Source organism: Carettochelys insculpta, chromosome 23 (genome assembly GCF_033958435.1).
Source record: "Carettochelys insculpta isolate YL-2023 chromosome 23, ASM3395843v1, whole genome shotgun sequence".
Lineage (NCBI taxonomy): Eukaryota > Metazoa > Chordata > Testudines > Carettochelyidae > Carettochelys > Carettochelys insculpta.
In genome coordinates, this window is record NC_134159.1 from 22400377 (window position 1) to 22427221 (window position 26845).

General features: G+C 49.1%; 2 protein-coding genes across 11 annotated transcripts; one reads left to right on the forward strand and one right to left on the reverse strand.

The window, feature by feature from the left end:
- Nucleotides 1-1671: 1671 nt before the first annotated feature.
- NOL9 (nucleolar protein 9) lies at nucleotides 1672-14704 on the reverse strand. Of its 7 annotated transcripts, none has more exons than XM_074975789.1 (12): nucleotides 14420-14704; nucleotides 13879-13990; nucleotides 12717-12844; nucleotides 11573-11711; nucleotides 9638-9734; nucleotides 8488-8585; nucleotides 6598-6759; nucleotides 6045-6339; nucleotides 4459-4570; nucleotides 3702-3879; nucleotides 2413-2546; nucleotides 1672-2017 (listed from the first exon to the last, which is right to left on the reverse strand). In XM_074975789.1, exons 1-12 carry the CDS (start codon nucleotides 14696-14698, stop codon nucleotides 1901-1903), a joined length of 1851 nt encoding a protein of 616 aa, XP_074831890.1. In that variant the 5' UTR covers nucleotides 14699-14704; the 3' UTR covers nucleotides 1672-1900. The 7 variants fall into 7 exon arrangements, 5 of the variants coding, with proteins under 5 accessions (XP_074831890.1, XP_074831889.1, XP_074831888.1 ...); XM_074975788.1 differs by having other exon boundaries at nucleotides 13810-13990; XM_074975787.1 differs by having other exon boundaries at nucleotides 13879-14101.
- A 303-nt stretch (nucleotides 14705-15007) lies between these two features.
- On the forward strand, nucleotides 15008-26037 carry TAS1R1 (taste 1 receptor member 1). 4 transcript variants are annotated; one of them, XM_074975822.1, is made up of 7 exons: nucleotides 15008-15639; nucleotides 15837-16041; nucleotides 17448-17754; nucleotides 18224-19030; nucleotides 19712-19924; nucleotides 20610-20730; nucleotides 22318-26037. In XM_074975822.1, exons 2-7 carry the CDS (start codon nucleotides 15857-15859, stop codon nucleotides 23238-23240), a joined length of 2556 nt encoding a protein of 851 aa, XP_074831923.1. In that variant the 5' UTR covers nucleotides 15008-15639; nucleotides 15837-15856; the 3' UTR covers nucleotides 23241-26037. The 4 variants fall into 4 exon arrangements, with proteins under 4 accessions (XP_074831923.1, XP_074831924.1, XP_074831925.1 ...); XM_074975823.1 differs by having other exon boundaries at nucleotides 15008-15449; XM_074975824.1 differs by lacking the exon at nucleotides 15008-15639 and having other exon boundaries at nucleotides 15905-16041; nucleotides 17147-17754.
- The last annotated feature ends 808 nt before the right edge of the window (nucleotides 26038-26845 follow it).

Consider the following 26845-nt stretch of genomic DNA (forward strand, 5'->3'; position numbering starts at 1 on the left):
TAACCTGAAACTCAGAACAACCCTGCAGCCTTCCTCCTTGCAGAGCATAAGAGCGAGCTGAGTTAAGACGTTTGCAAATAGGATACAAGTCCCAAAGATTCCAGAGTCTGCATCTCATGAAGGCAACTGTGTCTCACTGACATCACAAAAGACTAGAAGGCATCTCTTCAGTCATCAGGGTCAGTCTGCTGCTATTTCCTCCAAGCCTCCCAAATGCTCACTCAGGAATTAGAAGTGCACTGCGGAGTTTACGGTTATTGCAAACAGATTTAAACCCAATCATAAAATAGCTTAACTGCAAGCGTAGATAGGGCCAACCTGTGTTCAGCATCCTTTGAGAAACTCCAATCAAAACCCATATATGATATTTTAGCACAGAAAAATTAAGAGCGCATTCCCCAAAGATGTTCCTTAGACACTATTTCTGACTCCAAACTGAGATAAGAAACTATCAGCCAGCAAACGTACCATAACCCAACTTTCATACAACAACGTGAAAGAACTAGCTCCCCAAACTGGGGATGATGGAATACTCACTCTATCGCCAAATCACATCATATTCCACTAACTGCAGAGTCTGGCAGTTCTCAGAGGAAAGTACTTTGAGACTGCTAGTGGCACACATACTCCACCAGTGTATGTTCCTTAGCATTTTAGCCTCCCACAACCCCAGAGTGGATTTCGAAAAATGCAGGCAGCTAGACCATGTACGAGTCTAATCTCTCCCCAAACATGGCTCCAAAATCCAAAAGGCAGAAGGAAGCAGGATAAATGTTGTAATTAAAACAAGTATTTTAGAGGCCGTAAGTCTCTTGATACGGTCTATTGCCAACCAAATAGCTCCAGCTTTATCCTGGAGTTACAGTGGATTGTAGACACTATCTGCCTATGCTTTTAGCAAGCTTAGACAAAGTCTATTGTCACTTCCTACCCCCATTCTTGGTTTTTATGGTACCCACCCCAATGTGCCATCTCAATCAAATATAGCTTTGGCAATGACAATCAAGGCCACAACATGTGACCTGACTCCCTCTAGTGGCACTATCTGGAAAGTTACATACCTTGAAAAGCTGCAGAAATATTTACAAGATGTCACTGCGTTTTGTACAGAAATGACCCAACTGAATAAAAGACATGAAATCAGGATCAATCCATGGACACAAGTCACCGCAGACTCCAAAATCAAACCTCAGATGGTTGGGATTCCACTAACTTACAAAGAGTAACAGAGAGGGAGCCATGCTAGTCTATATACTATCAACACAAAAAAAACAGTCCAGTAGCACTTTAAAGACTAACAAAATAATTTATCATGTGAGCTTTTGTGGGACAGACCCACTTCTTCAGACCATAGCCATACCAGAACAGACTCAATAGTTAAGGCACAGAGAACCAAAAACAGTAATCAAGGTGGACAAATCAGGAAAAAAAAAAGATAAAGGTGAGCAAATCAGAGAGTAGAGGGGCAGAAGGCTGGGAGGGGGCAGAGACCGATGTTATCAATACCCTGGAATTAAACAGAAATGAACAAATACTTTTCCATGGGATCCCCTTCCTGGGGTTCACTGCACAATGAAGACATTTGCTCAGAGTACATCACTTTCAGGGTGACTAGGACAGAGTGACCCCAGCTACACTAGGGTCAAAAAAGGATTTGAAAGAGAAACAAACTGAAGTTTTTCATAGACATTTACTATAAAACATGAAGGTACATGAGAGATATAAAACAAGGTTGGCAGGTAAGCACTATGCAGTTTGCACTGGATGCTAACTGCACTTCCTCGCACAGTTCTGTGGCCTTTGCTGGTTCCAAGAATGTTCCAAGTTCTCCGGGAAGCTCCCTGGCCCCTTATTATGAGACATGCCCTGTAATTCATTCTCACAAGGCTTTAAATGGAGCTTATGATCTACTGTGTTCTCTTCTCTTGAGGTGCTTCTTCATTTTCAACTTCCCAGCTCCCAAGATGTCATAATTGTATTCAGATGTCACATAGGGGATCTCCCCTTCGGTTCCCTGCTGAAACACACAAAGACAAATATGAAAGACACTGACCGCCTGAACACTGTTTTGTTCTGCTTCATTTATGCAGGGTGACAGAATTTAGTGATTTGCCACTGGGCATCTGAGGGTCCTGCACTGCAACACAAGATTTTTAAACATAACTTTCATACTGAAAATAGGAATCTCCACGTAATTGGTTTATAACATTTAACTAGATTACATTCTTAATACCAAATGTTCCTGTCTTGGGAGCCCTAAACCACAGCTAATACCCACAAACCTTCCCAGCTCACGTATGCCTTAACAAACCTAATTAAATAAGAAATAGAATGTATACTTTCTAATTAAAATACATGCCACCCTTCAGTGTAGGGAGAAGCTGTCTGAAAGTTTTCAGAAGTCACCCTTACCTGGTTTGTAAAGACACAATCTGGAATGGCGATATTTCCCAACAGCAGACAGTTTACAAGCCTTAGGTTTTCTGGAGGTACTGGGGTCAGAATGTGGTATAGCTTCCTCTCCATGTCAACCCCTCGGATAATGCCTTTAAAATAGATTTACAATTCAGTTTTTTTGCATCCTACAGTATTTCAGAGGACTTCAATCACTGCATAGCTGAAATTCTTTGCACGGCTTGGTCATTTCTTACAGAATCTTACGTTTTACTAGGAATCACGCTAGAAGACAAGAGTCTGAAATAGGATTCTTCTGCTACCCCTGGTTTGTCTCTCCTGCTCTCCATCCCTTTTTCACCATGAAAGGCCCAAATACAACAGAAGTCAACTATGGGTTAATTCTTTGTAGCAGCAGCAACAGGATCTTCAGATTTGCAAGAAAAACTGTTGTGTGTTTCAAAACACAAGTGCAAACTCACATTAATGCAATGTGTAAGCTGCATAGCTAAAAGTCATTAGAGGCAATGCAAATATATTTAGAGTCCAAGAGCAACACATAGTGCTCTGGTTAGTAACAAAAATATCTGTCATTAAATGCATATTAAACAAAACTTTTTTTAGGAGAGAGAAGTAAGAATAGATGCACAACACAGTCAAGTTAAAGTTGCAGGGGACACCAACTCCGTACTTCTGAACTGATTTTCCCTGTGTGATTTTAACATTGCTTCAGCTGTTCCACTTCCCACCTCCCCACTCCAAAATTATTTTTTTTTGTGGCTATGCTCCTGCAGAGCTTGAGGGAACCCTCTACACTTCTAACTTAGAAAGAGAATTCTTGCATCAAAACCAGACTTTTTTCAAATTAAGTAGAGATGGGTGCTCATGGTAAAACTCAGACTTCAGGGCACTTTTGGCTGTAGCTTTTCTCTACTTCACTCAGGTTGAGACAGCCAAATGAATTTCAAGGACAACTTCAGGAAGTTGATCTTAAAAACTCTGAACCCAAAGGCAAGTAATTTATCAAGTTATGAATAAAACACAAAGAGCAAACTGTATGGGAACTGTTCTGCAACCTGAACTCTAGCTACCGCCACCAGTCACTATACAAGAAAAGGCTCATAAACAAAGATTATAATTGAACACCAAACCTGCAGAGCAGCAGCAGATATTTATTCTTTTACCTGACTCCAATTTTTCAAGTCATATTTGAAAGAGTGATTAAAATGCTGGTGTTTCATGTAATGTATGATTAGAAATGGTAATTTAGTTTAGGCTATGCTGAAGTCTGCCCAGGATTCACTCACCAAAGCCCAAGCAATCACAGACTGGTGTCTGTGTAAGCAAGATAGGCCCATCAGTCTGACATCTGACTTCATCCAATATCCTGCAGAGACCGACCCAGCTGGCATTTACTGAATACATGATGTGTGTAGGAACAACATCAGTGTGAATCACCCTGAGAGCAACAGAATTGAAAGGTACCTAGGAAATAAGCCCTGGATCATTAGTTCAATTTGAATTTAGTTCTGAATTGCAACAAACACATACTTTTAATTATTTTTATCACCACAACTTTACGCAATGTTGTAGACAACTTTACGCAATGTTGTAGACAACTTTACACAAGTGTGAAACCTGCCATGCACTATTTACATTAGTGACAATACACCACTATGATCACAGTGAAGAGCTGACGGAGACAAATAAAATACCTGCTATACATGTATTAAGAAAATACTGCTGGCATACATTTTCATCTGAGGAAGACATTTTACCAGTGGGTTACTGTTTTGAATATTGGGACGGGGTCTTTTTGCTGACAGTTTTGTAAAACATTTCGAATATAGTCATCTACATTATTAACAATCAGTCATCTAAACCTAGTCATCACACTGCCACCTTCAATTCTTTCACAAATGCATACAGTGGAAGTAGCAGGGTAGTGGAAGTGAGTCTTACCCATGGAAGTTCATTACCTGACAAATACACTGGTTAGTCTTTCAGGTATTACAGGACTGCTTGGGTTTTTTTTTTGTTTTTTTTAACAAATGCGTATATTACCTGATAGGGAATCAGACTGTGCAAAGGAAGTACTGATCTCGTTTCCAGAGGCTGCAGCTGGCCAAGATAACCTAAGATTGCCACATCCCGGAGGATACCGCTATGGACCCGTCTAGAAAAATAAGCAAAAAAAACCACCCAGAGTTAAAAAACTGTCACATTCCAATTGAAATATAGGCACTTTCTCAGATTTTTCAGACTTTGCAGTGTGCTATTTGTTAGTCAGTATTTTAGAAAAATTTATTTTTAATTTTCTGTTGTTCAAACCTATTTAGCACTAGGTTTTATTAGCACTATGATTCTGAGGGTCCCAGAGTTCAGTTACATAATGGTGTTACAGGGTTGTTCATTTAGGCAACAATCACTTTTTAGATTCTGGCTCTCCTCTGACATCCAGATAGCCAGGAGAACTTTCCATTAGCCAATTGCAAAACAGGTGGAGAAATTGTGGTCTTAGCCAGTGACCCCATGCATGCTTTATTAAACAACTCTTTCATGAAAGTTTCTGCAGAACAAGTCACACAACCCTGTACATCCCCAATTGCAGAGAAATGGGTATCAACTGATGGGAGGAATACCACGGAAAGGCTGCACCTAGTGCATTCAATCAACTATTCAAGTTTGTCCTTAAACCATGGTGGTCAAAGATCACACTGAGAAGGTGCACAGCTTCCTCCTGTCTGCAGCTTTACTACATCAAATTTAGGCTTGTAGTGCCCTTACTGCAGAATTTCAGCAAAGCAAAGGGCTTTATTTGTTTCACCTGCTATATATCTGCTGTAATTGGAGTTCTCTGTAAATCATAGTGCCTGCATCGTCCCAGGTACACGAGTCTACCATTCAACCTTGCATTTCTCTGATGAACTGATTGGAACAATACAGTGATTATGAAAACATGTTGTCATCCAAAAATAGCTTTTAAAAATTGACTTTTTTGGGGAAAAAAATTGGCCATGCTCTCAATGTCGTCATTTTTCAGAACTGAATTATTAAAATAATTAATGAAAAACTGACAGCTATGCCAGAATTTTAAACGACATTTGCGAAAAAGTATTAAAAAGTACACAAAAAACCAAAACCACCCATTTTAAAGGGTTAAGACCGAAAGAGACTGTTATAACAACCTCATCTAAACTCCTGCAAAAATATATGCCCCAGAGCCATGCCAAGTAACTTCTGAGAGATCGGTACAAAGCTAAGGAAAGCTAGAGATTCTAATCTTAATTTGAAGATGTGGATGATGATGAATCCATCACATCCATAGGCAAGCAAGTTGTTACAACTATTAATTACCCTCATGGTTAGAAAGGTGATTTCTTGCCTGAATTTGTCTACGCCCACCATGCGATTTTGTTATGCCCTTTTCCCCTACATTAAAGTGTCATCTACTATCAGATCTCTTCTCCATGTAGCTACGACTGTGTCACGTACCTGACTAGACACAGTGCGGCTCTGCAAAGGTGATGTCACAGAGGGCTCTGCATTATGCATTTACAGTTTAGTGACTGGGAATGACATGCTGAACTGCAGACTTAACTAGAGAAAACACTACAACACATGGCTGGAGCAGTGGCTTTTGTACTTACGCTTCACCAGCATTCCCTGCTCCTGGGAATTCTGGTTGTACGCACAACAGTTTATGCCCTGGGGTTGATGTGTACAAGTCGCTTTCCCCTTCATACTGCTTCCAATCCTCCATTCCACTCACATCCATGCTCTTACACTTGCCCTGCAGTCTGCCTTTGGTATGGAGGCCAGCAGCAAGATTTACATATTCTGGGGTAAAGTGAGGCATATCCTTAAAGTCTTCCACGCTGATCTGAACTATGTGACTGGGTGCCAGCAGTCGAATGATGTCAGTCAGGAGCAGCAATCCAACGCCTTTGGGAATAGGGGCAAGAAGAGAACAGAGTTTGCAAATGATAGTGCAGTCACATCAAGTAAGTAGCTTGCAGATCTGAACCTTAGTTATTAAAGACTCAGGAATGTCCCTCAATGATTGTTAAGAGACTTCAGATAAACTCACACAGAATTAGTCATATTTCCCAGTCAGAATAATTTAGACATGTGCATTATGGCATGTATACTGTTTAGATAAAGCATTAATCTTTTAATGTGTCTCCAAAGATGCTGGTTTACCTTTCACCCATCCCATTGTATTGATGATCAAAGGCACTTCTTTCTTGTAGGAGTTGAACACATACTTTACTGTGTCAATATATCTTTCAGTGTCCTGATCACAACTAGCTTCTCCATAGTACACCATTTTATGTGGCATTCGCTGATGAGTGAATGGTGGACCTGAGGAGGGCAGGGGAAAAAGAAAAAGCCACCAAAGATGAACAACAAATACTTGGGAGTTTCAGTACTGAAGAAAGCCATCAGTAGGAGTTAGCAAAAATCCATTCCTGAAGCATGCAGGCTCAAACTCTTTGCATACTGATAGAAGTTATTCATCAGTTTGCACCCAGTCATTCAATTTTTTTAAAAAATAAAAGGCCTATGTTTTAAAATTCTCACCATTTACTCTAACAAACCCATCCTCTGCCCTGTAGACCACTTCCTTTCAACTCTGGGTATACAGTCAAAAACATTTCAGCTGCATTTACACTAGAGAGTTTTGTCAACAAAACCCATGCAGCATTCCACACTAAAAATGCTTTCTGTCGACAGAACTCAGCACTTCTGTTGACAGCCTTCTGCCTCTCCTCCCCATGGCAGAAAGCCTCTCTCGATAGAATCTGTCGACAAAAAAGCTGTGTGGATGTGCCGGGTGACCCTCTGTTGACAGACAGGGCTTCTAGGTCACTGGGCAGCCCAGTCTCCTGTGCTTCCAGTTGGCTGTTCTGTTGACAGCACGGGGCTGGACACTCTAGCTGCTGTCTCTCAATACAGTGGATCAACAGAGCAATCTGCTTTCGTGCGTGGCAGTGATCTGTCAACAGAAGTTTTGTCAAAAAACATCTTCCAACAGTAACTTCTGCTGTCAGATTGCTGTAGTGTAGACATAGCCAAAAGTCTTGATGTCTGGGTATCAGAAACCTGACAAAATACATTAATGTATGAAACTATGCAATTCTTGAACACACAAGTTTATTAATTGAGATTACTATTCTAAAAGACCGTTTGAGCAGGGTAACAGTATTTGAGCAGAAAATAAAACAGGAACACTGAATTGGAATGACAATAGAATTTAACAGTGTCAACACATTTTCTTTTCCTCTCTATAACAGAACAGCTCAAGGCATACAGCAAATCCAAAAAGTAAACAGACTATGACCACACCACATGGTGTCTGGGAACCAAAGCTCTTTGGAGATGCCCCAAGGCTGTACCTACTAGCAGGGTTTCAACTTATGATTTTTCCAAAACTTACATCACTCGTCTCTCTTTTTCTCATTGCAAGCCTAAGAACGTCACATTTTTAAAACAGGATGAGAAGATAAAAAGCTTAACCTATGTTTCAAGCACAAGCCCCAGAAAGTTCTAATGCCTTTTACATTTAAAAACAAATACTTCCATGACCCACACCACTTTCTGTACCTCTCGAGAACATTAATGAACTTACCCTAAAGCTTCAGTTAGGTATTCAAATATTATTCCCACTTTCAGAGATAGTGAACTGAACCAGATTAAATGATTTGCTGGCAGTGCCACAGGAAGTCTGTGGCAGAGAGGGAAAACTAACCCAACTCAGCTATATTCCAGGTCAACACCATATACTTAACATCATCCTCTCCACCCACTCGCATAAAATATGTAAAAATCAAGAAGAGAGTAACTTGCCTTGTAGTTCTGACTTCCTAGAGATATCACTTGGAGGATTTCACTCCCAGATCTTAGCTCCTTACCACAAGTTTGGCAGGCCTCCTTCACTTACAAGGTTTTTTGAACTTTGAGTAGAGGTAATATGGTTCTGTTAAGACACAGGAGTGAGAATCCTGCATAGATAGTACCTTTAATGAACAACAAAACAAAAAAACCAAACAAACCCTATTTCTAGTGATGAGAAAATAGCAAAATACATACCAAGACATGGTTCTGACACATTAATTAAGGACACACAGCCAGGTGGTGTAAATTCTGTCTGTCCCAGATCACATTCCATATATTCAACACAAGGCAGGCTACAATAAAAAAAAATATATTTTAAGAGGCCCTGCATATTAGCATATTGAAAGAAACAAATAACACTATTTTATTCAGAATACACCAGGAAAAGACTGACAGCCTTAAACACAGTAGGACACTCAGACACTGAATAAGACCACTAGCTTTCTCCTTCCTCCCTTCATTTGAGGGTCTGTAATGGTCAGGCAGTGACAAACTTTAACCAGCTACAACCCCGGGTAACGTGCGCAATGTGGACCAGCAACAGACCAATACCATTCCACTCTTGAGCAGAGAGACTGAGGATCAATGCCAAAACACAAGAAGCTGACAGATGGTGAATATATGGACCAAAAAACACTTATGGAGATGAATGACCTTGTATTTAAACTAGGAATATTGATTAATTGGAGATCTTATACATGATTAACATAAAAAAATTTACTAGATTAAAATTGCAATTAATCACAAACACCTTCTTAATTGCACTGTTAAATACTATTTATTTTGTTTATCTTTTATAGAGCATAAATATTTGTAATTAAATAAATTGGGCACTATACACTTGGTATTCTGGGTTGTAAGTGATATCAATATTTGAAAATATAGAAAAAAAATCCAAAATATTTATAATGAATTTAAATTGTTATTCTACAATTAAAGCTGTGATTAATTGCATTTAAAAGTTGTGATTGTGATTACTTTTTTAAAAATCTTTTGACAGCCCTAATTTTTACCACAGGACAGAGTCAGGAAACCTGGATTCCACTCCCAGCTCTATGAAACTTACAAGTCTTTTGAAGAGTTAAAATCTTTCTACTTCAACTTCTCCCCTGTAAATTGGGGTCATATTCCCTCTTTGTATTTCACTTTCTGATGCATGAAACTATATTTAGTCAATTTACGACAGAATGTTGAGCAGTTTACTTTTTGAAAGAGTCTATTCAGCTAATAACATGAAGCAATTAACTTTCAAAAACATCCAATTAGTTATAAATAATTCCATTTATTTTTATTGCTCAGTTCTTAAGAGATTTGAAAATCTGCATTTTATAGTATAAAAACTCACTTATTCAGCAACAGGTTAATGAGGTATCTGTTAAATGTTGATTTTCCAATACTTTTTGGGCCACACACCAGAATGACAGGGCAACCATCATCTTCCTCTGGAAAATGAAACATACTCTGAAATGGGTCATTATTATAATTAAAATGATGTGTCCTACTCCCTAGAAGTGTGCAAAAACTCACAACTAAAGGTTTTTTTACAGACAGAGCAGTTTGTATAGCACAGGCTTATACTTCCACTTGGGAACCAGAAAAAAAAGATAGCTTTGCATAAAGTGGAGAAGGATATTTATATTCCTAAACACAAAAATGAAAAAAACTTGTAAGAAAGCAGACTCCAATACCTGGGCACAAAACCGGCCTTGCAAAATTCTATTTACCTATGAGAAATTATGTTTGGGCAGTTGAAGGAGAAAATTCATCACTCCCACCCTCTCCCATGCACCAACTAAACCACCATAAAAAGCAGGCATATTAGCTTTGGTAGCAGATCAGTAAGGCTGCAAAAAAAACCTTATGAGCGACGTAAGTGCTTCCTCCTCCCACTCCAAGAACATAAAATGAGTTAGCTCACACTCTGTTTGCGTCAGAATCTCTCCAAGACTTTCAATAACTAGAAGAGGTTTTGACCCAAGCTTCTCACTATTGCCAAGGCTTGAATTCACAAGCAGGAACTTAAGACAAACTCAAAGTCGCTTTTGCTCCCTTTAAAAGCAAAAAAGCTGTCCAGTAGCACCTTAAAGGCTAACAAAATAATTTATTAGGTGATTTTTTAAGTCTTTAAAGTGCTACTGGACTGTTTTTTTGTTTTCATAGTATATAGACAAGCATGGCTCTCTCTGTTGCTCCCTTTAGATCAGGAATTCCCAGCCTACGGGTCGGGACCCAAACATGGGTTGCCATTAGATTTGTTAAAGGTTGCCAGCAGCTCAGAGCTGCATGTGATCTTAAAAAAAGGCATTTGCAGCTCCTTAACACTGCCACATCCAGCAGGTCTCTCTATCAATAGAGAAGCAATTACGCATTACAAATACCTTTGATATTCAAGCAGGTCTTTGCCCAGGAAAGCTTATGTTTCAAAACTTTGGTTAGTCTATAAGGCACCACAGGACTTCTACTTGTTCTTGAAGGTACAGACTAACACAGCTACCTCTCTGACACTTTGATAATCATAGACATCCCAGGCAAACCACTTAACAGATTCTTGCAGTAAGTAATTTTTGCCCCCTCTCCCTTTCCCCCTTCTGTTCTATGTAGCTGATTTGTCAGCTTTCATTTTTTGTTGGTCTCTCCCCCCAGCCCAAGTGTGAACCCCTAGCCCCTCCAGCCTCTGAATGTGATCATCCCAGCCCCTCAACCCAAGTGTGAACCCCCAGCCCCTCCAGCCTCTGAATGTGATCATCCCAGCCCCTCAACCCGTGTGACCCCCCAGTCCCCCAACCTCTGAGTGTGACCCTCCCAGTGCCCCCATGTGAGTGTGACTCCCCCAGGCTGTGAGTGTGACCCCAGCCCTCGTGTGTGACTCCCCACCAGCCCCTCCATCCTCTGAGAGGGGGGTTTAAGCTGGGGGAGTGGTGGGGAGAGTGATTTGCAGCTGAGGGTCTTTCCCCCACCATAACTCAGATCAACTACAAATAAAGTAATAATTAACTGCAGTAAAACTAGTGTTTTATTTTTATGTATTTTCCCTTTTTCTATGAAATAACTGCTATGAAGATACAAACATAGCGGGTGCAATTTTTATATTCTCACCTCAGGAGCAAAATTAGCTAGTTATGGCTCTGGTGCCCCAACTCCTCACCTTTTTTGAATTGCCTTGGGTCACCAAGTCCTCCTGAATTGTCAAAATGGGTCCCCATCTGGAAAAAGGCTGGGAACCGATGCTTTAGATCACTGCAAATTTTAATGTTCTGTCCCATCAATTTAAGATACTCACCACAACATGCTTGGATTAACTCTTCAGTTGCTAAAACTGAACTCTCAGATAACAGCAGGCCACTTTCAGGATCACGTTTCCCAATACCAGTAGCAGCTAGAGCTGCATCTTCTGGTGCGAAGCAAGGACTCTTTTGTCTCTAGAGATCACCAAGTAGACAAAAGAAAAAAGTTCTAGCAAATTCATATGTGAATACCACATACAAAGTAACATCTACTGTTTTATTTGACAGGAAAGCAGTCCCACCCTAGGACAATCTAGTCACATTAATTGTCTTCTCTGTTTTAGGAAGGAAATGCATAGGGACAAGGTCTTGTCTTCACTGACATTCTGACCGGTACTTACCACAGCAAGCAGCAGCTTATAAATAGCCCAGACAAATGTGTCTAAAATGGGGAAATGAGACCGCCTTTATAAAGCGCCTAGAGCGCTACCAATGAAAGACTTTTGAGACCTAGGTAATATTATATTGGCTACTTCTACACTAGACAAAAACTTCAAAATGGCCATGCAAATGGCCAGTTCGAAGTTTACTAATGAAGCGCTGAAATACATATTCAGCACCTCATTAGCATGTGGATAGCTGCAGCACTTTGAAATTGATGCAGCTCACCGCCGTGTGGCTCATCCCAACAGAGCTCCTTTTCAAAAGGACACCAGCAACTTCGAAGTCCCCTTATTCCTATGAGCAGATAGGAATAGGGGACTTTGAAGTTGCTGGGGTCCTTTCAAAAAGGAGCCCCGTCTGGACAAGCTGCGCAGCAGTGAGCCACATCAATTTCAAAGTGCCACAGCCGCCCGCATGCTAATGAGGTGCTGAATATGTCTTTCAGAGCTTCATTAGTAAACTTCGAAATGGCCATTTGCATGGCCATTTCCAAGTTTTTGGCTAGTGTACACACGGCCATCCAGATCTCCAGTATCTAGACCACTACAATCAGCCTTATAATTCAAAGACATGGTAGCACACCTGATCGTCACATGACAGGCAAACGAAAATGGCATAACTGAAGCATGAAACCAGGCGCTCTGGAAACAATACACAAACCACTTAGCTATCTCTCCTCTTAAAACAAGTCCCATAAAAGAAGCTTGAACAAATGTAACATTTCTATTAAGTTACCAAATGGAAAACTCACTTCACCTTCATTCTGAAGATATGGGAGAACTCTGGGTGATTAAGAATAAATCTTGTAACTGAGGTATCGAGACCCTCCATCAGCACCAAGGAACACAAAGGGGCAACACTTTTCAGCAGTTTAATTCTAGCATCTGCAAAGTGACAACAGTTAGCTGTACGCTGTATTTCAATGTTAAGACCACATCCAAAAATGATACGATAGCCAAATACTACCTGACCTTCACACGATTAGTGAGGGAGGTATCATTCTCATTTGACAAATGTGGAAAAAGCAGCAAACATTTGATGAGGTTTGCCAAAGATGTCAGTGATGTGCAGAATTAGAACTCATTAATTACTATTTTCTTGTTTTGTTCTTAAAGAAATAAACTACAGCCCTCCATGGAAAATGAGGAAGGATATTTGTATTCTAAAGTATGGTAATAAACAACATTAAATCACTTTCCTTGTCAAAGCAACTGAGAAAGGCAATCTTGATCTAGAGAGTTTGCCAATGAGCATGCGTTTAGTGTACAGCTATAAATCAAATGATTGTGTTCACATGTAGGAACTCAGCATCTCTCTCACTCTATCTGGACTGCTTAAAAAACTATAGTTCCTCACTGGACTGCACAGAACACAGCACCACAAAGTTCCAATACACCTTTTCCCTTAGTCCAGGTGAATTATGGATGATCACCTAGTCTGACTTCTTACATAAAACAGGCCATACAATTTCAGCCAATGATTCCTGCTAACTACACAACTTATGGTTGAATAAAGCACATCTTTTAGCAAATCACCCAGTCTGACATTAAGGGTTGCTAGCCATGGGAACCTGGCTACTGCATTTGGTAGTCTATACCAAATACTAATTATGGTCACTGCTCAAAATTTCATTCTGCTGGGAAGTTATCGTACTTTGCCTCTACAAAAACACTCAGAAAAAACATCAGCAGCAGAGGTGATGTTGAAAACATGTAAATATACATGGACCAGCCTAACTCATTTTACACAGGCTGCTGCACAGCGTGGCACGAGGACGCCTGCGGGTCACAGCTGCAGCCTGCACTCAGAATAATGACACTTGTCTTGCCCAGCATCGCCCAAAACCAACGGGTTAAGGGCAGGCTCTTCACACCCCGACACAGAAGACTCCAATACGCATCGCTTGGCCCGTGCGTACCCCGTGGAACACGATGAGCTCGGAGCACGGCCCTGGCTGATATCCTCAGCTCCTTCTTGGATTTCTCCGCTGCCTCGTAAGTAACTGCTTCGATGGTCAGCGCACAGTGGGTCTGCGGGGAGAAGAGGTCGTAGGGCGGCTGCTCCTGAGCGATGGTAAATCCAAACACCTGAACCGCACCACGCAGGCAGGTCAGGCGGCATTTCCCAGTGAACGTCAGCGCCTGCAGCAGGAGCCACGGGAGAGGAGTATCAGCGAGGCGGCCGCGTTACTCGGCGTGTCCGAGAACAACCCGCAGCCCTGCGGCACCTCACAGACTAACAGCTGCTTCGGAGCACGAGCGCTCGCGGGCCACGGCCCGAGGCACTGACCGGCCCTGCACCAGGGCGCTGCCAGACAGGCAGCGGTAACGCCCTCCCGAGGGCGGTGCGCGGGGGAGGCTGCACGTTCCTCTCCCCGGTCCCGGGGCTCCCCGGGACCCGCCCGCCCAATCCCAGCTACCCCGGGCAACGGCCCATCGGCGGCCGCCCCCCCCCCGCACCTGGCCGTGCGGCAGCAGCAGCACCGCGGCGCCCTCCGTGGCCTCCACCGCGGCCAGGCTGCGCGCAGCCGGGGCCGCTTCCCCGCTGCTGGGGCCCGGCGCCGGCAGCAACCCCGAGCGCGCGAAGGAGGCGGCGAACTCCCGCCACGCGTCCCGGCCGGGCCGCTCCCGCCATTTGCGAGCCGGGGCTCCCTGCCGGCGGCCGCGGCCCAGGCGCTTCAGCGGAGTCTGGGCCCAGCGGGCCGGCGCCAAGCGGCGGAGGGCGGGCGGCTTCGGCATGGCGGCCTCCAGGGCGATTCTCGCGAGACGCAGCTCGAGATCCTTGCTGCGGCGGCGGGGCGGGGCGGGGCGGGACGTATCGCGAGATCTCGCTGAAACCGCGATATGCGCGAGCGGGCGATGGGACGGTGCCCGAGTTCGGTTCCCAGCTCCGGCTGGGGCGTGGCCCCGGGCCGTGAACGGTGCCCAGGAGGCACGGCGGGGGCGGGGGCTCGCGGGAGGGCGCTGGTGGAGCGCGCCTCGGGCATTGCGCGGGCGGGGCCCAGCGCTCCCGGGTCAGCGCTGGTGGCGGCAGCTGCAGGAGCCGCGCCTGTGGACGGCCCCGCGGGCGCCCGCGCAGAGCCGGGCCGGGCCCCGCCCCTTGCCAGGGAAAAGCTGCGCGGAGGCGCCGCGGCGCTGGGGGGGGGGCGGTTTTCCCCGCGCTCCGGGAGCAGCCGGTGGCTCGCGGGGCCCGGGCGGGCGCCCCCCGAGGGGCTCCGCGCTGGAGCAGGAGCGGGCAGAGGAGACCGCGCGGGGGCGCAGCACGCGTGGCAGTTCTGTCGCACGCGCCAGAGGCTCATAACAAAAGCCCTCCAGCCACTTGCTGCAACGCTCCGTGCCCCTGGCTGCTAGGGGATGAGGCGGCCCCAGAGCTGCTAACGCGCCGGGGAATTCCGTGCGGCTGATCCCCGCAGAGCGCCCTGCGTGAAAGCCCTGCCCAGTTCATCCAGCCGCTGACCACACCAGTGTTGCCTCCCGTTTTTTCCCATCCGTAAGCAGAATAAATTCTACGTGCACCAAGGTTTGTGTGCATGTGCACCACCAACAGACACACGTGCTGCCCACGGGCGTGCCTGTGCGTGCTCTGCTAATAAGTGGGGCAGCACCTGAATCTCTCCTGGCTGGCCCCCCAGGTTCTCAGCTTACCAGGAATGCTGCATGGGACCGGCAAAATAGCACAGGTGACACAGCCCTGGTTGGTTGGTTATTTTTGCCTCAAACCAAAACTTAACTTCCTTCCTGGGAGAGCATGAAGTCCTAGTTCCTGGGTACATTGCCAATGCATAGGCTATGTAAATAGTCCAACATACTTCAGAGCCTTAGATTCTATCACCATCTGAGAAGCAGTGAGTGTCCATTATCTGCTTCCTTTCTCCAGAGAGTTCTGTTCGAAGAGTGATGCATTCTTCTCCATTCCTTTATTTGTATCTGTTGGCTCCATGTTACCGGGCTTTCAGATGCCAGAAAATGGAGCCACCTTCTGCATTCAGGATGGATGGTGATTACATGATTGCAGGATTATTCTCAATGCACAGCTACTCAGCAACAGTGAAATCTAGGCCAGAAGTTGACATATGTGACAGGTAAGTAAAAGGGTTGTTGGGGCTGCAAAAGGCACTATGTATCAGTACCTAGATAGAACAGTTAGTAAGGTGTGTGGGTGTGCTGTAATCCCTCCTTAACATGGTTAGAGCCCTGCAAACCCACTGCTGTCTGCTTTGTATCCCTGGGTAGCTGCATCCATGGACGTGACTGTAGATAGTGGTGGCTCATTTTTGAGGGTATGAAAGCAGATACAAATTTTCTATCTAGAATCCTGCATCTTGGTGGATATCCACGGATCTTTTTTGCAGATGCAGATATTAATTTATCTGCACTCTAAAGGTGCTATCCAGTGTTGCCTCGTGACTTTCTTGTGCTCATGGTATTGTCTGCTTGATCCACCTGTTGCCTCTCATCTTATCCTTAGATTTTAAACTCTTGGAGCAGGGACATTCTGTGTTTGACAGCAGCTAGTAGAGTGGGGATCATGCCGCTTAATACAAACAGTAGCAATAACAACCGGAGCTTTAGAAATGCTGTTAGAAAAGGTTAGACAAATACAGAGAAGGAAATGGCATTTAACATGAACAGAAAGAGAAGAGGAAACAAACATAGGAAAGCAGGTGTGAGACAAAGAGACCCATTGCAAAGGGCCAGGAAGCTGCAACAGAGAGAGCACCCGGTGGGCTGGGAGTTGGGACATGCAGCGCTCGCCTTGCATTAATAAAATGACTATGGTCCAAAACATCACAGCTCACCTAGTGCAACTGTGGCCATTACTGAGGAAAATCTGCTGCAACCAGAGAGGCAGGGAGGGGGACAGAGAGAGCTGGGGAGATGCACATGGAGTCTCCTCTTGTGCTGTCTGAGGAGGAGAGTGGGAGCAGAGCAGGGCTGTGACTCTGTACCGCCCGGGACATTGCACAAGTGAGTACTGACGAGGGGAGGGACAATGGGGTTTGAGGGTAAGGTAAGATCTGATGTGTATTATACAAGTGCAGCAACCCATGAATCCCCCGTGAGTCATTGTGCACATGGCAGAGGGGGCCCAGACGGGGAAGTGATTTCTCTCCGACCGCCCAGTGTGTCAGGCCAGGTATCTGGAATCAACGTATCGGAAATCGATTTGTCATGCCATCCCCACAGCAGGAGGGCAGCAGGAGATAGTCTCCAGTCAACTTCTGTTACTCCTTGCGATAGTGAGGAGCACCAGCGTCAACGGTGGAGCCTTAATGGTTCAATTTAGCACAGCCTCACTAGACACACTTAACTGAACCCTGGAAATTCAACTACTGCTGCATCGCTCTTCTGGTAGGTGTAGCTGTGCCCTCACTGTGAGAACTGGTTGCCTGGTTCCTGGACCACACTGGCCAGGGCGCAGCTCTAAGATTCAGAGCAGCTATCACCTTGTTCTCTTGCCTCTGCGATAACATCTGTGTTTCTGCAGCACAGCCTCCATAAACAGCCATGGCTACCACCTGTTTCAAGCCATGCGATTCACCATCGAGCAGATAAACAACTCCAGCAGCCTCCTCCCCAATGTCACTTTGGGCTACGAGATCTATGACACGTGCTCAGAATCTGCCAACCTGCATGCGACGCTGAGCATCCTTGCCCAGAGCCGGCAGCACCAGGTGGAAGTACTCAGCAACTTCACCCACTATCAGCCTAAGAATGTGGCTTTGATAGGGCCAGACAGCAGCCAATTTGCCCTTGTCACCGCCGCTATCCTGAGTATCTTCCTGATGCCTGAGGTAATCAGCAGCTTGTCTGGAGCAATACCAGATATGTTGTAAACTGGACAGATCCTGTGCCAGGCCAAACACAGGTGCTGCCTGGGGATATTACTGACTAATCAGAGGAGGGGCAGGAGTGGGGTTGTGGCTTGAGGCTGGAGGATCTGTGCTGAGAAGGTGATATGAACCCCACTGAGGTTCCTCTGTGGTGTGTGGAACAAAGCCTCAATCTGGCTCCAGCACCAGACAGACTCATTTCTGGCACTGAGAATCTGGTCTGCTTTTCAAAGTGGTATTGCTGCAGCTGGCACTGCCCTGTCCCTCCAAGGACCAGTAGTCCCCTCAGGCCCCCAAGAGTCAGGGCTGAGGGGAGCGCTGCTTGGTGCCAGTTGTCCCCTGTGCTGTGTAATCACAATCAGTTGTGCCCATCCCCTGCTGTGCATTTTCCTATCTGGAGATGCTGCCTTTCTTTGATTCCCTTTTGCAGATTAGTTACGAAGCTTCCAATGAGATGCTGAGCTCGAAGCATGCCTACCCCTCGTTCCTGCGCACCATCCCCAGCGACAGGCTGCAGGTGGAGGCTCTCGTGCTGCTGCTGGAGGAGTTCCGGTGGAACTGGATCGCGGTGGTGGGGAGCGATGATACCTATGGCAAGAATGGGATAAAGACTCTGCTAGATGTGATGGCCGAGCACAACATCTGTGCCGCCTACCGCAGAGTCATCCCCTCAAAGCGTGGCGCCAGTGACCAGGAGCTGAAGGACATGGTTAGTGACCTCCTTAGCACCAAGGTCAACGTCACCATCGTCTTCTCCAGTGAGTATAGTGCTAAAGACTTCTTCCACGTGGTGGTGCAGGAGAATGTGACGGACAAGGTGTGGCTGGGCACCGAGGCCTGGTCTCTCGCCTCGGTAGTCTGGAGTATCCCTGGCATCCACAGGATCGGCACCGTGATTGGGTTGTCAGTCAAGCAGGCAAAGCTTGCAGGCCTGGAAGAATTTGAATCTGCCCATGTAAACTCCCAGCAAATGGAGGTAGCCATGTGTGCCCCTGCTCTGGGTGCTACAGGGAGGGATGGTGGGAACAGCAGCAATGCCAGTGGCACAGAGAGCACTCACCAAAGCTGCAACCAGATCTGCACAAGCTGCTATGCCCTGACTCACGCGCTCCAGGCGTACGACACTTGGGCTGCCTTTAATGTGTATTCTGCCGTGTTTGCTGTGGCCCACGGCCTGCACCACTTGCTGGGCTGCAGCTTGGGAGCGTGCAGCCAGGACCAAGTCTATCCCTGGCAGGTGAGTGGGTCACTGAGCAAAGGAGGGGCCCTGCTCTCTCTTTTGTAGGAGCGAGAGGTCCCCGGTGTGAAGCTGCATGGGGCAGTCCAGTGCCTGGAGACTGTGGGGAGCTCTGACCACGCTATGGTGAGAGGCAGAGGGCTGGAAATAGACAGGAACAGAAATAGCAGGAGGACAAGCAGGTGCCCACCAGCTCCAAGAGCTACGTGCAAGCTGCTTGCTGTCAAAGCAGCGATAGTCCCAGAACAGGCCAGTGGTACCTGCCAGTTCGCCAGAGCATGCCCTGGAGAGCCCGTATCTAAACAGAGGGGAGGAGCGGTGGCAGTAGGGGGGCCAGGACACCTGAGTTCAATTCCCTGCTTCCCAGCAGATGCCATGTTCCACTGAGATGTTACTTATGGTACATATTTCAAAAGCACCTCGATGCCCCAGTCTCTTGACAGGCAACGAGACATAATCACTTTTGAAAAATAAACCATTTGTCTCTGTGCCTCAGTTCTCCATCTGTGACAGGGAAACAGAACTGTGCTGCCACGGGGTGGTGGGTAAGTCATGAGAAAGAGGAGAGCTTCAAAGCCATAGACCCTGCAGTCTCACTGAGGCCGTGACCTAGGCCTGAGAGGGTCTTTGCTCAAGTGGGAATCTTGAGCCTTTTCCACCTATGGCCTTTCTGTTTTCCAGCTCCTGGAAAAAATCAGGCAGGTGAATTTCACTCTGCAGAATAGCCAGGTGCAGTTTGATGCCAGTGGGGACCCCCTGACTGGCTACGACCTTGTTGTGTGGAAATGGGCTGGCCAGACCTGGTCTTTTGATGTGATTGGGTCTTTCCCCCGAAAGCCAGACAGCCCGACCATGGACCGGGATGCAATCTGCTGGCATACAATGGATAATCAGGTACCACAGCAGCTGAGCTGTACGTTGGGTAGGGAGGGGCCTGAGGAGGGCAGGGCAGGGCAGGGCAGGGCAGTGGCACCAAAGAGGGGGTTTCTTAGCGGTACAAACAAAACCAACCTCCCCATATTCCTGAACCTTGGCCCTGCATAAAGCTTTGTGTTCAGGACTTGGGGAAGCAGAATCCTGCAGGCTGGAAGGGGCCTGCTCCCCCAGCTCCTCTTCCTGCACTGAATCACATTTTCTGGTCACAGTCAACTCAGCTACATCTCCACAGCTCCTTCCCACAGCAGGGGGAAGTTCAGGGTCCAGCGTCTCCAGGCCACAGGTCCCCGCTATGACTGACTGTGGGCCCTGAAACAATTGGGACGGGCAGCTCAGGGAGCAGAGAGCTGACAGGCTCCTGCTTGCATCTTAATTCTCAGAAGAATGCTTCTCAGGAAGAATCGCCGCAGGCATGCTGTTGCGCTGCCACTGCCCACCCTCTGCCCCTGCGTCCACCCGCAGTCCTGACCCCGTTCCTGGACATGGAGGTGCCTGGAAACATCAGAGCCAGTCCCAGTGAGCAGCTGCGCTGGTCCTAGGGCCTCAGCTTTGCTCAGCCAGTGCTGTTTCCTAGCTGGTGCTGGCTTTCACTGGGGCTTGGCTTCCTCCTTGCCAACCTGCTCGGTGCTGTGCTTTCATCTAGGTGCCCGTGTCCACATGTTCAAAGCTCTGTGCGAAAGGCGAGAAGAGGATGCAGGTGGGGCTTCACCAGTGCTGCTTTGACTGCATGGCCTGCCCAGGAGGAACCTTCCTGAACAGCAGTGGTCAGTAGAACTGGAGGCACGGGGGGTCACAGCTGGGGCAAGCTAGTTAACCCTGTCCTGCCATTCGTGGCTTCCTGTCCTATGCACCTGGCTCCACCTGCTGCTTGTACCTACCTGCTCCAGCCCTTCCCTCCTCCTCCTCCACCCCAGCTCCCCTTTTGTTTACCCTCTCCCTCCTCCTGTGGAGCCTGGTGAGATGCAAATGGCCCTGTGCAGCCTGCACTCTGCTGTTTCCCACATAGTGCTCTCCGAAGGGCTGGGTGGGGATGGAAATACCGGCTGGCTGCAGCACTCTCCTGGCCGGGGTGGGAAGCTGTGGTTTCTCAGGGCTGCCAGCTGGGAGTCAGATAGACAGGTGAGCTGAAGCTCCCTGACTCCTCTCACTGTGGGCTCTGAGCGGCTGGGAGCAGCAGGTGTCCTGGGGAGGGATCCTGCCCACTGTTGTCTTTGTCCTGCTGGTGGGTGGACAAGCAAAGCCCGAACAAATGAGCAATCCCACATGGCAGGATGTGCTGCAGCAGGACGTGGTTAGCGGCAAGTTGGTGCTGCACGTGATAGGGAAATGCTGGGGTGCTGGAGCCAGGGCTGGCTGCAGGGTTAGCTGGTCCCCGCTGTGCCAACTACACATTGAAACCTATGGCGAGGGAATGTGGTCTGCCCCTCACTCTCCCTCCGGCCTGTCTAACTGCGGGGCAGAGTGCCCCTGGCTGGTGGGGGGACACTGAATGGAACTCTCCTGGCGGTGCTGGCACCTCCCATCCCCCTGGCAGTCGCAAGGCGTGAGGGACAGCGACAGGAGAGTTTCTCCCGCCGACCTCCTGCTGTGGGAGTGGTGGAAAAACGAGTTTTCGCTATGTCGACTCCAGCTAGGGAGTTCTCCTGGTGGGGTGTAGACCTCGCCTCAGTAGGTGTCCGCATCCCCATGTCCCACTAGAGCAGGAGTGCTGGGCAGCCATGAGCAGTGAACAGCCGCAGGAGGAAGTTAGTGGCCTAGCCAGGTCACCACCCCTGCATCCAACCTGCCAGGAGAGGGGAGAGCTGCTTCTGCAGACAACCTGGCTGCTGTGGCTGCCCCCTGCACATGCCCCCTCCTGCAGGAGATGGGCTGTATGAGCTGTGCACCTTCCCAGAACCAGGGCTCAGCTGGATGTTACCCTGGTGGTCTCCAAGCCTTGGCTGAGCTGAGGTCACTCCACAGACCAGAGCTCTCCTTTTCCAACTCCTTCAACATCCTGCCAAAGACAGGACCATTCACTTTCATGGCTGTTGCACTCCCGTACACCAGGGCTGGGGCTTTAGGGTTTGTCCTGTTACATTGTCTCACTGAACCTCATTTGAAAGAGGTGCACATCCATCCCAGGTCATTAAAGAACCTAAAGTACTTTACTTAAGGCTGGGGTCATTACCCCAGCATCTGTGCAATGCACCAGAGGCAGCTGCATCCCAGTGGCAGGTGACCCCTGTACACAGCTTGTTAAATATCCTGAGGTCCTTCCAGGCAAGAGGTGCGATAAGAAGGCAAATCATCATTACCATAACTAGAGGGGGTGAGAGGCATATCAGCTCCCCCATTGCCTTCCACTGCAGACCTCTACAACTGCCAGCCATGCGGAACAGACCAGTGGGCCCCAGCGGAGAGTGAAAGCTGCTTCAATCGGACCACAGAGTTCCTGTCCTGGGCTGACCCCATCTCCTGTGCCCTGCTTGCTGCCATCACCCTGTTGCTGCTGCTGCTCGGGGGGACGGCTCTCCTCTTTGCCCAGAATCTCACCACGCCAGTGGTCAAGTCAGCAGGTGGCAGGATGTGCTTCCTCATGCTGGGCGCCCTGATCTGCGCCTGCTGCAGTCTTTACTGCTTCTTTGGGGAGCCCACCTGGTACACGTGCCTGCTGAGGCTGCCCGTCTTCTCCATCAGCTTCACCACTTGCCTCTCATGCATTGCAATGCGCTCCTTCCAGATCGTCTGCATCTTCAAGCTGGCTGCCAAGTGGCCTGCCCTCTATGGAGCCTGGGTGAGGCACAATGGACCCAGCTTGTTCATTGGTACCTGCACGGCTGTGCAGGTGCTTGTGTGCCTGGTCGCGCTCTGCACCAATCCCTCAGTGCCAAGGAAGGACTATGCGACACATGTGACCCTGATCATCCTCCAGTGCTCAGAAGGTGACTCGATGTGGGGGCTGCTGTACAACACATTGCTCGGGATCTGCTGCTTTGTCATCAGCTACGTGGGGAAGGACCTGCCGGAGAACTACAATGAGGCCAAGTGCGTCACCTGCAGCCTGCTCATCAACTTTGTCTGCTTCATCTGCTACCTGACCACGTATATCATCTACAAGGGCAAGTACCTGATGGCCATCACTGTGCTGGCCAACCTGTGTGCTCTGGTCGGGCTCTTCGCAGGCTACTTCCTCCCCAAGACCTACATCATCCTCTTCCGAGCGGAGCTCAACACCACTGAGCACTTCCAGATGTCCATCCAGAGCTACACCAGGAAGAGGAGCTTGGACTGAGCCCCCAGTGGGGCAGCAGAGAGACCTTGGGTGGGCAGGGGGGTTGCTCACAGCTGTTCTCCTCTGTGCACTCAGCCTCCCCAGGTGGGGAGGAGGGTGCAGCAGAGACTTGTGTAGGGGGCGGAGTGAGATGAGCTCTGGCCAGTGACCCTGCCACATAACTGTTCCTGTTGTATTGGGAGGCGAGAGCAGGCCTGGGGGCAGGGGGCAATGGGAGCACGCTGGCCATGCAGCGCTGGGCTGTGACAGGCAGAACAGAATAGGGCAGACTGCACAGTCAGATCCAGCGCTGCCAAAGCGGGCGCTTGCCTCATGCCCAGCTGGCCTGTGGGGCTAGGGACAGCTTGCCTGCTATGCTCTGTTGTCCCTGCGCGTGGAGGGAGAGCCGGCTGGGCCCAAGCCACGTGCAGGGGCTGTGCAGGGCACACAGGCTGTGACCCCACAAACTGGGGGCAAGCACGTTTCGGCTAGAGGCCAGGGCAGCAACACTTAGCACTCCCTGTTCGTAGCACCTCCCCACCTCCAGCCCTCTGAGGGACTGTGCTTGCCAGACCCCAGCCACACTTATCCAGGTGCTGGCTCCAGGGCCGTGCTCTGTGGCAGCACAGGAGCCTGACCCCCTGGCAGTCCTTTCCAGCCTTTCAGGGACTCCCACTGTGTCCCCTCAGAGCCTCGAGGGGGCAGCACTGCCAGCCACCTGCCCAGTTCCAGCGTCAGGCGCAGGACACAGAGCTGGACTTGCGGGGAGGGGTGTCATACTCGCCAAGAGCAGAGTCAGTTGTAGAGCAGGGGGGGTGGAGGGGGAAGAGCCAGAGGCACAGGCCATTACGCTGTTTCCTGGCTACTAAACACCTACCCTCAAGAAGGAGTCCAGCGTCTCTGCTGCCTCTACTAACTGGGGAGAGCACCTGGTGCCTGTGGCTGGTGGGGCCTGGCCCAGCGGGACAGGGCTATGGAGGGTTTGCTCCAGGCCCCTAGATGGGAGGGCCCGAGGGTCTCTGCAGCTGGTTCCCACCAGACGTGAGACCAGTTTCTTGGGAGGCTGGGCCAGCACATGGTGGGAAGGGCAGGGCTGAGCTCACTGGCCAGCATAGGACAAAAATGCCCCTTGGCTCTCGGGGGGGCTGTGAACATGCTACTGCTTCTTCACGCCTGGCACCTGTGCATAGGCTCAATCTGTCCCATGGCCACACAGAACACTGAGCAGAGGTAACTTATGCCCCCGTGGCCGTCCCCGGCCTCCAAGCCATCTCACTGCTCCCGTGGGCCCTCAGCGGTGACACATGAAGGGCTCTTTTGGTCGACCACCTGTACGGTTAAGCTGCCGCTAAATGTAACATAAGCTTTAAAAAAACCAGCTGTCCCTCCAGAGACAGGTGCAACAGCAGCCCAGGGCCAGCAGCAGCCAGTCAAACTCCCCTGAAACTACGTGCTGCTGCTCCACAGCTCAGTTACCCCAGGGAGTTACATGAGTCTTGGCCAACACCTGTCCCCCCCGCCCCCAACAAGGGGCTCTCGGCACAGCCCTCAGTTCCCTCCAGCTCTGGGCCAGGTTCCCACCCACCAGCCTGCACGCAACAGTTTCCTACTTGTTGCCAACGGCTCCCAGAGCGATGCAAACTGCCGTGTCTCCTGCAGACTGCCAGGAGCTGACCAGCCCTTAGCCTCCAGGGCGCACTGGGCCCCTCCTTGCCCCAAAGATCTCATGGTAACTGGCCAGGGACACACTATGGCCATCGCCAGGCCTGGCCTGGCTGTGAGCCTGGGGCAGGAAGGCAGGTGGTGCCCAGAACACAATCACAGCTGCAGACAGGCATGTGCTACTGGTTCGCACTACTGAGGGACTCTGCCCAAATGTCACGCAGCCCCGTCCTCCACACCGCTGCACGGCAGCCTGCCGCAGCGCCCATCCCCGCCCCCACCCCAGCAGAGGCCAGGGCTGCAGTACCACTTTAGGGCAACGTCTGTCATTCCTGCCAAGCTAGGGGCGATGGGACATCTTAGCCCAAGTCACGCTGTGGCTTGATGATCCCCCACTCCCTTCCAGCTGGGTGCCAGCTGGCCCCAGGTCCCACACCTCAGAGGGACAGGACCCCAGGCTGCTACCCAGCCACAAATGGTGCAGTGGACAGGGTTGCATACATGAATGCTGCACACACTGCTGTGCAGAGGGGACTCCGCTGTCCTAAGGGGCTGGGAACGGGCACTTGCCATCACTGACCTTTATTGTTCAGCTGCCCCAGCGCTAAGTGACGGTGTTAATCGTTTAAATGTGTAGCGTGCAGAGCAGCATTGGCAGCCCTGGGGCGCACGCTCATTCCCGCTGTGCAAGCACACCAGCTATTTCCGTAGCCCTGCTGCAGGCTGCTTTGGGCTGAGGGGTCTTTTTCCCGTTCCCTGGGGAATGCTGGTGTTACACTGCTGTCTAGCTCACCACCCGCGTGGTGACGGCATTTCTATGCTGGGTGATGTGATCTCCAAACATGCCGGGTGGGGCTGTGATGCTTCCTGAGCTCATGTTTCTGAAGGGTGCGGAAATGCCAGAGTTGAGTGCAGTGTCAGCACCCCTGTGCCCAACTCTGCCATCCTAGCCTAGCCCTGGGAGCCCCAGCCAAGGCACAACTGGGCTGCACAGCAAGAAGCACTCTGCTCCCACACTCAAGAGCAGGGTGCACAAACGGGGTGAGGGGCACAATGGGCTGCAGGGTCTCAGGCTCATCCAGCTCATTAAAATGTTGCAATATGGGACCGTTGTTACGGCTGGGTGGTCACATTTATAGCCCGACTAATAAAGCTTGTGCAGTCTACAGACGTATTTTCTCAACGTGCCAAAGGGTTTTTTCCCATTTGAACACAACTGAAATTTCTGTCAGGTTGGGTCACATTGGACAGGTTGGGGGTGGGGCCCAGTTGCTCACCTCTGCTCTAGAGACCAGACGGGGGGCTGCTGGGGAGGTAGAGGCACAGTGTGTGAGGGGATCTCACATCACCTCCACTCTCTGGAGCTTTCTCCCATTTCAGGAGGCCGTTCACTGTCTTTTCCTGTGAAAAATCCTGGGATGGGAACCGTTTGTTCTGCCCACATTGCCGGTGGTCTGCTGGGGAAGTGCCTTGCAAGTGGTGACGCTATGCCTGGGGCACAGGGCATGGCTGCTTTGTGTGCACCTTGTGCTGGGAACAGGCCAGCCCCTGCACTGCTGCCAGGTGCCTCTTGTAGCACTTTTGCAAGCGGGATGCTCCCTGGGGTTCCACGATTCCCCAAAGGTGGGAGTGTGGGGAGGCTGAGGCAGGCACAGAGCTGTACTGTGATACCTGGGTTCCACTCAGTCAGCAGGGTTGGTCAGGCACACAGAGATGGCCGTGTGCTGTGCGTTGCCCAGGAAATAATCATGCAACATGCGCCTTACCCCAGTCTCAAAGCATGACTCAGTGCTCTGCACAGCAGCCTGCTCGGTTTGCCAGAGGGAGGTTGAGTTCCAGAGAGGGGAATACAGCCCCCAGACCAGAGTCAAAGGTCAGCTGAGCCGGCGCAGGCCTTGCGCACTGCACCGCACTGCTTGCACCTGCTAATTATCTGTCCCAGGACAAGGGCTCTTCTTGCATCT

Bases quoted from the DNA above. Each gene is read 5' to 3' on its own strand.
- TAS1R1 (XM_074975822.1), top strand. From the start codon at position 15,857: ATGCATTCTTCTCCATTCCTTTATTTGTATCTGTTGGCTCCATGTTAC. The intron at 16,042-17,447 runs GTAAGTAAAAGG...GTGTTTCTGCAG, and splicing joins GAAGTTGACATATGTGACAG to CACAGCCTCCATAAACAGCC. The intron at 19,925-20,609 runs GTACCACAGCAG...GCTTTCATCTAG, and splicing joins GGCATACAATGGATAATCAG to GTGCCCGTGTCCACATGTTC.
- NOL9 (XM_074975785.1), bottom strand. From the start codon at position 14,698: ATGCCGAAGCCGCCCGCCCTCCGCCGCTTGGCGCCGGCCCGCTGGGCC. The intron at 6,340-6,597 runs GTAAACCAGCAT...CTATTCCCAAAG, and splicing joins TACAATGGGATGGGTGAAAG to GCGTTGGATTGCTGCTCCTG. The intron at 2,018-2,412 runs GTAAGGGTGACT...TGTGTGTTTCAG, and splicing joins ATTGTGTCTTTACAAACCAG to CAGGGAACCGAAGGGGAGAT.